This window comes from Aquila chrysaetos, chromosome 10, assembly GCF_900496995.4.
Source record: "Aquila chrysaetos chrysaetos chromosome 10, bAquChr1.4, whole genome shotgun sequence".
NCBI lineage: Eukaryota > Metazoa > Chordata > Aves > Accipitriformes > Accipitridae > Aquila > Aquila chrysaetos.
Window position 1 is genome coordinate 29,781,263 of NC_044013.1, and position 12,975 is coordinate 29,794,237.

At 49.9% G+C, this 12,975-nt stretch overlaps 1 protein-coding gene across 3 annotated transcripts; it reads right to left on the reverse strand.

Annotated features, from left to right (window-relative positions):
• Positions 1-1,041: 1,041 nt before the first annotated feature.
• On the reverse strand, positions 1,042-11,802 carry GAL3ST2 (galactose-3-O-sulfotransferase 2). Of its 3 annotated transcripts, none has more exons than XM_030027848.2 (5): positions 8,606-11,802; positions 7,438-8,569; positions 3,000-3,086; positions 2,284-2,563; positions 1,042-2,192 (listed from the first exon to the last, which is right to left on the reverse strand). In XM_030027848.2, exons 2-5 carry the CDS (start codon positions 7,461-7,463, stop codon positions 1,341-1,343), a joined length of 1,245 nt encoding a protein of 414 aa, XP_029883708.1. In that variant the 5' UTR covers positions 7,464-8,569; positions 8,606-11,802; the 3' UTR covers positions 1,042-1,340. The 3 variants fall into 3 exon arrangements, with proteins under 3 accessions (XP_029883708.1, XP_040982702.1, XP_029883709.1); XM_041126768.1 differs by having other exon boundaries at positions 6,717-8,569; XM_030027849.2 differs by lacking the exon at positions 7,438-8,569 and having other exon boundaries at positions 9,439-11,802.
• Between the last annotated feature and the right edge of the window lie 1,173 nt (positions 11,803-12,975).

A 12,975-nucleotide genomic window follows, 5' to 3' on the forward strand; every position in this document is an offset into this window, starting at 1 on the left:
CAGCTGGCTTCCCTGGCTACCTGCTGGGTTTAAACATAGCCAAGGAAAATCCCAACTCTGCTTCTCCCTCCACTTTCCTCTGACAGCATCTCTCCTGCTTCCCAGGCTGAGCTGCTGCCCAGCTAGCTTCACCCCAATGCGAAGCTGCAAGCTGAGCGACCCTGGATCCATCATCCCAGTCACGCCATCCAGGTCCCTGCTCCTGCCCTGACCGGTGCGAGCGGGAAGAGACACTGACTACGCTTTGAAATATTACACCATCGGTAATGGCAGGTGCATTGGAAACTGGTGATGGGCAATTATTAACAGTGGTGACGCCAAAGCCGTTGGGCTTGGCACTGCCGTTCTTCTGCCGAACCTTCCCAGCACCAGCATGGCAGTAGGGAGCTGGCTAATGGGCAAAGATATCCCAGGCAGGTTTAATTACCTCCTTCAATAACAAGGTCATGCCCTAAACAAGCAGCGGCCATGCCTCCCTCCACCCCTCTCCTCATCGGTGGTGGAGAGTTTGGCCAAAATGGCAAGGGGGGGCCAACAAAGTCTCTGCTGATAAAAGGCTTCAGAGATGTTGAGCCCAAGGGACCATCCATGCCCAGGGCCCAGGGACCCTCACCCAATAGAGAGGGGTGAAACCACAAAACAGGCCCTCCCAGGGGAGCACCAAGCTCTCCCAAGTGGTGCAGAGGCCCCCCACACCTCATGACATGAGAGGGACGTCTCATGTGTCGGTGGGGAAAGGCTGACAGACAGTGTGCCTGGCTTTGGGCATGATGCTTGGGACGCTCATCTGAAAAGCAGCCTCAGCATCACAAGGCACGTGGTTGAGCATGGATGCTGCTGGACTGGAGACCCAATGTCTCTGCTACTCCTTCAAGCACTTCATCCCCTCATCCTGCTCTCTTCCTCGTTTCTCTCCCCCTCGTTTCTCTCCCCCTCCCCTTTTTTCCCCTAAAGGCCGAAAGTCAGGACTTGCTCTAGCGAGCTGTGACCAGCCTGGATGTAATGACGGCTATTAAATAAAGTCGAATGCAAACAAAATGATTAAGCCTGTGATTAATGATTAAGAGGCAGAAACATCTAAGCCAGCTGAAAGCCTACCCAGCGCTCAGCAGCAGCTGGCTGTCCCCCTCCCTGGGAACGGGGAGAAGGGATCACGTAGGATCCGGCCCATGCAGAGCCTTTGGCTCAAGGTCCCCAAAAAAGGACCCACCACCAGCTTGGTGGTCCAGAACAAATTCCCCCCCTGCCTCCCCTCATGCACGAGAGTCCTGTGGGCCAGTCACGTGCCAGACATGGGGTGATGCAAAGCGGTGGGAAACCACAGTGGGTTGTCGCATGCCCTAGTTGGGATTTGGGAGCTGCGTCTTCTGGAAACTGGTCCACGGCAAGGGCAAGATCTTCCTCTTCTTGTGCGGGTGTTGAACAGTGTAAAGATAGGATGTGTACTGGAGCTCTGGCATAACCATTTTCTGGCAGGTTCTCAGAGTCATGTTGTCTAAGTCTTGTTTGAGGTTGTACCCAAGGATATTTGCAACCCCTGACTGGAAAGGCAGGAAAGCTTTGTTCTTGATGTCATCCTTCCCCACTGCCTCCTGGTCCGAGAGACAGGTCTCCATGAGCTCCTTCTGTCTTGTTCGCAGGCGATTCACCTCCTTCTCCAGCTCCTTGAATCCTATGGTCTCCTCAATTCTCCTCCAGAAGCTCTGGTTGAAGTGCAGGTAGAGCTTCCAGTCCAGTGAGCACCACACTTTTATCTGCTCCTCGCTTTCTGGAGTCAAGGTCTGGACAGTGTCCTGGCTTCTGGAATTGAGCTTAAAGTAAATCACGTCATCCAGATCCCAGCACAAAGTGTGCTTCAAGAGGATCATGGACTCATCAAAGTAATCTGATATCAAGATCAGATGGAAATTCTGTTCAATCTCCTTCAAGACTGCCTGGATGTACTTTTTGTTGTCCTCTGCATTGTTATCATAGCCAAAGTCAAACCACATGATATTCCTGGCATACATGTTTTTCTTGTAATCTGCCAGATGGTAATACTTCATGGGTGATGCCAGGAACTCATTCACGTCCTTGGAGATCCTGAAGGCAGGGACATTGTCCTTGTAGTAGACGTAGGAAGACTCCAGCAGACGAATGGGGTTCCTCAGGATGGAGAAGTAGAAGGTGTTTGCTGCCATCACCTTTTTCACCTGTTTGCAGGGAGGAAGAAGACAGGCTGTTAGTCTGGAGGCACTGCTTGTTCAACCAGGTTTCTCTGCAGGTGTCGTGGCTCTTTCTTACCTCTGAGGGGTTAAACCGCAGGTGGTTACACATGATGTTGTAGTTTTGTCCTATGGCTTCAAATTCCTCCACAAAGTGGGCCAGGAAGGTCTTTGGGTAGCCCAGGTGGACGAGCTGGTCAGCTGGGAGGGCGACAGTGAGGTTGTACCTCTCCGCAAACCTGAACATGATGTTCAAGACGGTGCTGCTGGCTGTCTTGTGGGTCTTGAGGAACATGACATTAGTCTTGGCACGGCAAGGCTTGTAAGGTATCAGCAGCTCCTTGTGGCTTTTCGAGATTCTGCAGGAAGGCAACAGATGGGAAAAAGAGCCTCTCCAGTGCCATATCCCATTTCTGAGACCTGGCAAAGCCAAACCTGAGCAGGTTCTCCTTCTGATACCACACCTGCAGCTGGTGCAAGGCACCAACCCAAACAAGCCCCATCCCTCAGGCATATATATTGAACAGTTTTCTGCTTCTCCAGGTCCTCACTTACCCAAGGGCTTCAGCTCAATCCCCTTTTCTTTTTCCATACAGCTGATTTTGCCCCAGCGAGCTGCACTTTGGCTAATTTGGTCCCTTGCCTGCCCAAATGTGGATCTAGGAGCTAACTTTGGGCCGCCGCCCTTCCAGTATTAGCCTAAACCTCATGAGACTTAAATTGAGAGCATCACAGGTCAGATCCTTGCTGCCCTGGGCAGATGAAGTCATGCAACCTTGCTTCTGCTTCACTTACATGTAATTTTTATTCTTCATACGGAAGAATCCCGACAGGAAGATGAGTCCCAGGCAAAGGCAGAAAATGATGAAACATTTGATATGCCTGGAAAGAAAGAAGAGTTTCAGTGGATTTTTATCTGACAATCCTTCCCGGAATGCGAACCACCAAACTTTGCGTATTGCCCTTGGGAGTTTTTATCACCGGGAGCACAGTTTTATGTCTTCGTGGTGCCAGCCACCTTTGGCTCCCTGAGCTGTGTCAGCAGCTCTGGCATTAGAGGCAGGACAGTGAGAAATTGCACTTGCACTACCGTTCCCCTAATTTTGGCCTTTGGCAAGACACAGTCTACTTCAGGCAGAGCCTAAGCTCTTCCAACAGCCTCCCGCTCTGCTGCCTTTTATTTTCCTTTCTTTTGGTCTTCTGGGGCTTTAGAGCTTATTCACTATTCAAGCTTCTAGTTTATTCACTAGAAAATCAGCCCTTTGTAGGGGGTATAAGGATTTCCTTCGTAAGAAATCTGAGCAGCTCCTGTAATCACATCACTCCAGAAGATGGGGATCTCAAAGAACCACTAAACTGAATTTTTTTCAATATAACTGAGATTTTTCAATACAGAAAACCAATTAATAACCCAACAGCACCTGCAGCGGACTAATTATGTCTTGCTTTCAAACAAGAGGACTGCTTTCCTGCTGCAACAGCTCCTCCTCCCAGCCCAGCTCCCACGCTCAGCCTCCTCCAGGTCTCCCTTTCATCCTGTCTTCTCACCTTGGCCAGACTTTAAACCGCTGAGCTCAGAGGCAGCCCTTTGGACCAAGCACCTCATCTATCTGTGCTTTGTCTGGATAATGATGAGGGGTCTTTTCCAGCACTAATTAGGCAACCACCATGTATCATTGCCAGTGCATTCTAGCTGACACACGTACAGGATCTTTTGAAGGTTTGATGCCCGCCAAAAGGGAACTTTTCATCACTAAGCTTGATCTGACTTCCCCGATGCTAAAAGCTTTTTTAACTCAGTGTGAATTCCATGTTTTCAGCTGCCATTTCCAAAATGCAGCAGATCTGGCTTGGGCTTTAAGTTGTTTTGAGAAGATACAGTCCTATTTACAGCATGGGATGGTCACACTTGTGGTTCCCACTCTCCCAAGCCAGCAAGGAGGGCTCCAAGCCTGCCCAGTCTGAGAATCGATGGGGGCAAATGGCTCGCTGTGGGCTGGACCTGGTGGTGTTTTCTACTGTCTTCCTGGCCAAGGGGTCCTCACACATGGTGCTGCTCCACAGGATGGTGGCTTTCATAGCCTCTAGCTTGTACCATGTGAAAGACGCTGAATCGCTCCTTCCAGTTGGCCTTCCAAGAGTGCAACCACCAGCTTCATCTGGCATGGTCTACAACCTCCCACTGACCGGGCACAGTATGACAAGCCAGGCTGTGATAGCCTGGGTCTGGCCATGGAAAACTGGAGAGAGGATGAGAGCAAAAAGTCCAACAGAACATGAAGAGCTGCACATGGCTACAGCCACTGTAGCCAGCTGTGATTGGGGAGCCACGAACCAAATGTAAACACAGTGGAAGAGCGGAGACAGGCAGTGATGTCGCAACACTGTGATGGCACTGCAGAAAAGCGTTTGACTTTGCCTGCCACACAAACCTGCCCAAAACCACTTTTGTTTCAAGCTTTGCTTTGCACCGGAGTGCTTTCCTTGTCCAACAGCACCCCAGGTAAAGTGGGAAATCCTCAGGCAGAAGAGCCCTTCCAAAGCCAGGGAAGACCCTCAGCCACAGCTGGTACCAATCTCCAATAAGAATTTGCAGCACAGCTTCTCCATGAAGAGTTTCAAGACATAGCTACAGGCAGCCTGTCATCAGTATTTCCTAATTTTTTGTCCCAGGCTTGTTAGGGGGACAGGGGTGAGAAAATCCCTTTTCCTTTGATCACTCTACATATGTAAGTAGAGACCAGACAGGAGAAGAAATGCAGAGGGGCCCACAGGCAGCAAGCAGGCTCATATCTGTCAAATGCAGCCCCTGTCTATTTTCTTGGTCTTTCATTTAAATGGAAGCTGACATTGGTGTGATGGTTTTCCAAAACATGTCACCCTGCCTGCCTGGAGGTCTTTCATAAGCTGGTCCAGTGACATCCTTCTTCTGCACCACTTCTGTAGAGCTTAACATGTGCGATAATGGTCCACGCATTTGTTTGGGTGGTGTCCCCAAAATGGCAACTCAGATCAATGTTTTAAGGGGCAAATAAATCAGCAGACACCTAAAACAATCCTGAAGATAGATCAGGATCACAACACGCTCCAGTATGATTACCAGTCCCTTCTACTGCAAGAAGACAGGCTCTGCAGACCTCTACATCTTATCATCTCAAGGCATCCCACCATATTTTAACAGTTGTTTAATAAGAGATTACATAGTGCCATCCTGCTTCCAAATCTTCAAACACATGCAGCACACCAAGCCCATCTCCAGTGTAACTGGATGCTCCCAGCAGACCCATTTTTGTCTGGATGTGCTTCAAAAGCTGCAAACAACAGCTGGCTTTTACACCTGGAGACACAGGGAGGGATAACGGTCTGGATTATCTAGGCACATAAAGCCTCAAAGTGTTGCTGGTGCCGCATAAGGAACTGGTACTGCAGTGCCAAACGTGCCCCGTGGGCAAGTTTTGGGCACAAGCATGCCACCAGTGAGCCCCAAGGGCCCGTGCAGAGCTCACCCTGCTCTTTGTGGCACTGTCCTGAGGACAACGGCAACCTGCAGCTGAGTGACATCCACGCTGTTGCTGCGAGTGGTGGCCACCCAGCCTATGTCAGGCTTGCCAAAACCAGGGCAGTTTCCTGGAACGGCCAGTTTTAAGGAGCAAGAGTGACCAATTTCTTCAGCATGTGGGCCATGGTGGTGCCAGTCCCCATGCAGAAACGATGGGCTTCTTGTCCCAGGGGTGCTGAACAACGCTACTCTGTGGCATGGTGTTTGTTCCCCTGCCTGGGTCGAAAACGATCTGCTTTCCAGCTCAGGGAGCGAGCGGGGAGCGGGGACAGGGAAGGGACTGCAGCCACCTTCACCCCGCTGCACCTCAACCCAGCAAAGGCAAGTGACCGAGGCGTTCAGGGGAAGGGCCAAAGGCAGGGATTGAGGTGATCCCCAGGGAGGAGGACAGGAAAATGGAGACCAGGGGGGAGACGAGAGAAGGGGGTTGCAGGTACACAGGGTGCTGGTTGGTGCACTCGTGCAGCCGAGTCCCGTGCCTAATCACTGGCGGGGGGGGGTCCTGTCCCCATTGCCCCCCCGGGCTCGGCCACCGGCAGCAGCACTCGCAGGGGCTGTCACTGGCTTCAGCATGTCCTGCAAACCTGCACATGGGGTTTCTCCATCCATTCTGCAGCCACTGCCCTGGCTCACCTCTGTGAGAGCCAGCACCACTCTTAAAGACTGTTCCCTTAGTGTCACACGCACACAAGACTGCAAGTCTCTGACCAAGCCACTTCTAAACCTGTATGTCTTGGGCCAACAGATGCCATATTCAGTGTTGGCTAAAATATCGCCCATCCTTTAATCCCTTCAAGAAAGACAAGTCCCACTTGTCCAAGAGCTATTTTGCTGTTGACTGTCTCACACGCACGGGCTGAAGGTGAACGGGGCGAGTACCTGGCGTTACAGAAGACAGTGCTGATCTTTTAAACAAACAGTTACAGCCATAAGCAGAGGGATTTCGTAACCACCTGGAGTATCAACGGGAGCGTGGAGGGCATGACGCACAGGATCATGGCTGCAGCGATTTCTTCCTTCCGCACACCACAGCAAAGGAAGCATTTCACCTGCGGCGCATGAAGCCCAACATAGCTGAGAGCTGCAGAGTATGATCAGAGTCCCCATCTACTTTTTTGCCCCATTAATACAGTTTTTTGCAAAGTTCAAGAGAGAAAGCCACTATTCAAATATCGCATGAAAGTCACGCAAGACATGGAACCAGCCTGGGAGCTCTTTGAGGAAGCACTTGGGAGCTGATTGCTAAGACACAGAATTCTTCTCAGAAACCAAAAATCCTGCAAAGCTATCAGCAGGGCTGGTGCCGGAGGTTCAACCTGCCTTTCTGACCTGCGCCGTGCCATCTGCCAGCCAGGAAGAAAACATGGAAAACTACCTCTCAGGTCAGACTTGGAGGTGCTGCTATGGATGCTTTAAGGCTTGGGACAACCTTCTCGTTCATTTGGCTTAAGCTGAAAATAACACACCTCCGTGTCAACCTCACAAGGTTCTTTCAAATTAAAAGACCTGGAATACAGGAAAGAAACATTCACGGCGAAATTAATCTCTACCCTGGAGCAAACTGTAACTAACTCCATAGGCTATTAACAACTTACAGGGATTACCTCAACCAGATGTTTCTACAAACCACATCTTAATTCTGCACCCATAGCATTCACCTCCCTCTCCCCTTACCTTGAAGTGCACCCAGGGCTTTTCATGCTGCCTCACTGCTGCGAGCTAGAAAATATCTCCTTTGCAAATCGACTCCAATACTCCTTTCGTCTACAGGCTCCTCCGGCTCTTAGTGTATGCGTCTCTATTTCTAGCATCCCATCGCTGCTATAAATGGCTGGGATAGGTGAGGACAAAGGGAGTGGCTAGGTGTTCCCAGAGGTGGGTGGAAGTTAATTAATAAGCCATGAAAAGCACTGGTATGGCATGACATTAACACAGGTACAAAGAGCTGCCTCAGGAGACGGAGTTTACAATAGTTTTGCAGGGAAGTAAGGGTTTAGCAGGGACCCCTTAGTGGGAACCCCCTTCTCTCCTGGCTGCAGGAGGGAGGCGTGCGGGGCTCAGGGCAGGATCCAGGCAGGGTGGCGAGTGGCTGAGGGAGGGCATTGTCGGCCCCTTCGTCACCCTGCCCACCGTCACATTGCTTGTTCGGCGTCCCTTCCCTGCCCCCCGCCACGCTGCTTGGTGCCATGGTCGGTGCCTGCCGTGCCTTTCCTCCACTTCTTGCTCGGTGGTTTAGGACTAGAATTCTCTGCCAGACACATTTGGCAACAGGAAGTTAGGGACAACAGCAAAACAGGAACAGTGTTCACCTACTGGAAATTCCCTTTAAAACATTTAGACTTCAAATTCTTTCCCGGTAAAAATGCAATTGTTGTAGCTGGAGGTTAAGAGCTTAGAGACTTTGCTGTATCTTGGCCTTGGGAGAGCGAGCTCCTGCTCTAAATGGGTGTTATTTTATGGTTTGTCTACAAAGTGACTTTCTGGTGTTATTAACAACTTGCATTACACAGGAATTTGAGGTTCCACCAAGGCCCCCATATGCCAGCACTTCACAAACTGGGTTTGATGGTTGCAAATTGCCCCGGGAGAGCAGGATGTGTCCTGCGGGTCTGGAGGTGGGGTGATCTCCCCTGCTCCCCACAGCAGGGATGAAGTCGATGCTCTCCTCATTTGGGCAACAAAAAGTTTACCCCCATCTCCCAGCCTGGAATAGGGGATTAAGCTGTTGCTGTGGTCTCTTACGGCCACGCCGCTTCCCATGCACCTCCTGATGTGGTCCCCTTTCCCTCCCCACCCATGGTGCCACCTGTGGTCCCCTTTCCCTCCCCACCCATGGTGCCACCTTTCTAAACCTTGCACACTGGTGGCCCAGCCTGCCACACCAAGAGCCAAGTCCTCAGCATTCTGGTATCCTTCACCTATGTTGCTAAGTCTTCAAAGCACCCAAATATACAGCATTTCTTTTTAAATCACAACTTCCTCAGGCCAGCCCCAACTCCAGTGCTTATCAAGATTCAGAGATTAGCAAGGTATAGAGTTGCTTTCCTTGAGTTTCTTGGTAGAACGTGAGCCAATGTGCTATTTTACGAAGAATTTCTAGGGTTACTCTTGGCACAGTGTCAGCTGCTGCTGGCAGGGGGGTCACGTTTAATAGACTTCCTTCTCCTGTTACATTATACACGTCAGCTGTGCGATTTCTTGCTCAGAAGCTGGTAGAGCTCACAAATCACAAAAGTCCATTTTTTACACTTTTACAATTGATTCATTGCTCTCTCCTGGGTTGTTGTACACCAATCATCAGGTTTGGTTATGCAGAAAAACATGGTGCCATGCAGAAATACATGGCTTCACGTGGGGCCGGGCTGCTCCGAGGCTGGAAGCAGCGAAGGGAAGCCAGCTGATGCAGAATTAGTTAGCTGGGGCAGCATGCTGAATTAATAGCTCCACACTGCCTCTGCTTCATGCGCCTGCTTGCTTAGGGGAGAGTGTTGTGGGTCAGCCCCCCTGGGCAGCTTGGCCCCACGCAGCCGCTCGCTCACACCCCCGTAGCAGGATGGGGAGGAGAATTGGAAGGGTAAAAGTGCAAAAACTCACAGGTTGAGATAAAGGCAGTTTAACAAGTAAAGCAAAAGCCGCGCACACAAGCAAAGCAAAAGGAATTCATTCACTACTTCCCATTGCAGGCAGGCGTTCAGCCATCCCTGGGAAAGCAGGGCTCCACCACGCGCAACAGTGACTTGGGAAGACAGACGCCGTAACTCTGACTGCCCCTCTTCCTCCTTCTTCCCTCAGCTTTTATTGCCGAGCACAGCGTCATATGGTGTGGGATATCCCTTGGGTCAGTTGGGGTCAGCCGTCCCAGCTGCCTCCCCTCCCAGCTTCTTGCACAACCCCAGCCTGCTCACTGGTGGGGCAGGGTGAGAAGCAGAAAAGACCTTGACGCTGTGCAAGTAGTGCTTAGCAACATCTACAACATCCCTGTGCTATCAACACTGGTCACAGATCCAAAACCTAGCACCATACCAGCTACTATGAAGAAAATTAACTCTATCCCAGCCAAAACCAGTAAAGTCAAGTGCTTCCTCACTTTGCCAGAAGACCACTGCTTCAAAGTGTTGAGCATCCACATCATTCTAATATTTAAGTCTGTCCTAGAAAAAATAGAATTTTGGACAAGAAATTCCTACCACAATGATTCTTTATAAAAATACCACCCATGCACATACATGTACCCACCCTGTCTCTCCCTCCTATATACAACAGTGAACCAATATCTGAAAGCAGCACTGAGAATGTGGAAGAGAAGGATAATACTGGTGTTTAAGGTCTAGGAAAGATACTATAAAACAACCCTACAATAACTCCTCCCTTCTATTCCCTCAGGATAATTGCTCTATTGTTTAGCTAAAACGGTAAACTTACATTGAGCTTAAGGATCTTCATGTGTAAAGCAGACAGCTGAATGTAGCTGTGCCAGAATTTCCCTGGCCACAGCACTAGGTTGTCAGTCAGCCCTGACTGCCTCCCTAGCACTCTCTCCATATGTAGCTGAAAAGCAGCAGTATGGAAAGTTCCGCTTCCCAAAAAGAACCATTCACATGTAAAGCCTGTGTTTTAAACAATTATGGTCAGTGGTTTGGGGGAAAAAAAAGAGAAAGAATGGCATAGGAAAAAGGCAGAGAATATAAACAGCCTGATCCGGAAAGAACGAGCTGCATCAGCTTAACTTGGCAGAAAGCAAATCCTGTAAATTTCTTCTCTAACATCATCATGGACTTTCCATATTTTTGCATCACCTGATATACAAGCATCACAGGCTGACTGCGTTTCACATTGTCTTCTCTTTGCTAATGACAGCATCATTCACTCTGCTTAACCCCAGAAGAAGACCAGCTCCTCTCTAAGCAGTCCTGAGGAATGAAGGGAGAGGTGGGGAGGGCACTGACAGTAGAAAGAAAGAGGGAGTGGGAGGGAAGAGACCAGAGGGCAGGGCCTAGATATTGGCACTGCAGATTGCATAACATATGGAGGTATTTCTGTTAAAAGCATCTGTGCAGCCAAGTTAAGACAGTTGTGACCCTAGAATTGTATCGTGAAGGGTGTTGCAACACAGCGCTGAGCGTAAGCCATCATCCTTAATGCAATTCAACAGCTTGCAGCCTTGTAGAGACAGTGTTCTGGTTAAAAACAGAAGAAAAAAGACTGTAGGATGATTTTCTTCCAAGAAAAAGGCTCTGGATGGAACATCTATTTCACTGTACTGTGGAAGAGCAGAAATCACTGAAAAGCAGCTAATAGAGAAGACAGCTACTGGGTAACACAACCACATTTCCTAGACTCACAGAGTCTGGTGAAGCCTCCCAAACCAGCAGACCTGAGTAAAAACCATCCATCACCACCCTCTGAGCACAGCCTGTGAGCCAGTTTCCTACCCATCTTGCAGACCACCCATCTTGTCTGCACGTTGCCAGCTTGTCCAGGAGAAGACTGTGGGAAACCGTGTTGAACACTTTGCCGACATCCAGGCTAACAACATCCTCTGCTCTCCCCATGTCGGCAGAAAATGCTATTTTGTCGTAGAGGGTAGTCAGGTTAGTGACACAATTCACCTTTGGCAAATCCTGGCCTTCTTCCAATCACCTGCTTCATTTGGATACAGCAAAGCCTGTGTTAACAGAGTGACATGTATTGGTAAATATGGATGTGACTAGCCAACACTGAGTAGACCAGATGACTCACTAGCAGATGGCTTTGCCTGACCGCTGATAACAGAAGGGTGACAATGTGGTTTTGTACACCAAACTGTAAATGACAATCTCTCCTGTCATCTCAAAACATGAGACAGACTGTAGCCAAAAAACCCCAACAAACCAACAACCCATCTGAGAATACTCCAGTTGGAAGGGACCTACAACAATCATTTAGTCCAACTGATGAGCCGTCTACTTCAGGGCTGACCAAAAATGAAAGCATATTATTAGGGGCATTGTCCAAATGCCTCTTAAACCCTGACAGGTTTGGGGCATCAACCACCTCTCCATGAAGCCTGTTCCAGTGTTTGACCACCCTTTGGGTAACAAAATGTTTCCAAACGTCCAGTCTGAACCTCCCCTGGTGCAGCTTTGAACCATTCCTGGGTGTCCTGTCCCTGGATCCCCAGGAGAAATGCTCAGCACCTCCCTCTCCACTTCCCCTCCTCAGGAAGCTGCAGAGAGCAATGAGGTCCCCCCTCAGCCTCCTCTTCTCCAAACCAGACAAACCCAGTGTCCTTAGCCACTCCTCATAGGACGTTCCTTCCAGCCCTTCCACCAGCTTGGTTGCCCTCCTCTGGACATGAATGTCCAGTACCTTCACATGCCTCTTAAATGGAGGGGCCCAGAACTGCACACAGTACTCGAGGTGAGGCCGCACCAGCACCGAATACAGCGGGACAATCCCTTCTCTTGACCGGCTGGTGATGCTGTGTTTGATGCACCCCAGGATGGGGTTTGCCCCCTTGGCTGCCAGGGCACACATTCCTGGCTCCTGTTGAGCCTACTGCCGACCAGCACCCCCAGATCCCTTTCTGCAGGGCTGCTCTACAGCCACTCCTCTCCCAGTTTGTACTTGTGCCTGGCGTTACTCTGTCCCAGATGCAGAATCCAGCACTTGGACTTGTTAAATTTCATGCTCTGATCTATCTAGATCCCTCTGCACGGCCTCTTGTCCCTTCAGAGAGTCAACAGCACCTCCCAGCTTAGTATCGTCAGCAAAATTGCTAATGGTGCATTCAACTCCCGCATCCAGATCACTGATAAAATTATTGAACGGTGCTGGCCCTAGGACTGAGCCCTGAGGAACACGACTGGTCACCGGTCACCAGCCAGACGTAGCCCCATTCACTACAAGCCTTTGAGCTCTGCCCTTCAGCCAGTTCTTCACCCAGCTCACCGTGACCTCACTCATCTCACAGTTGGACAACTTGTCCAGAAGGAAGCTGTGAGGGACAGTATCAAAAGCCTTACTAAAATCTTTACTAAAAAAATACGCAAACTGAGGAAACAGAGAGTGCCTGGGATTTGTGGAGGGTCAAGCAAGATCCTGAGTCAAAAGGATCATTCCATAATAATCAGTGACTCCTAAGAAGTATAAAAGACATGTCCAAACATCCCTTATCCTCCCACAAGTGTCCCTGGCCAGACCATATGGACATGTAGCACAGGTGATGCATGC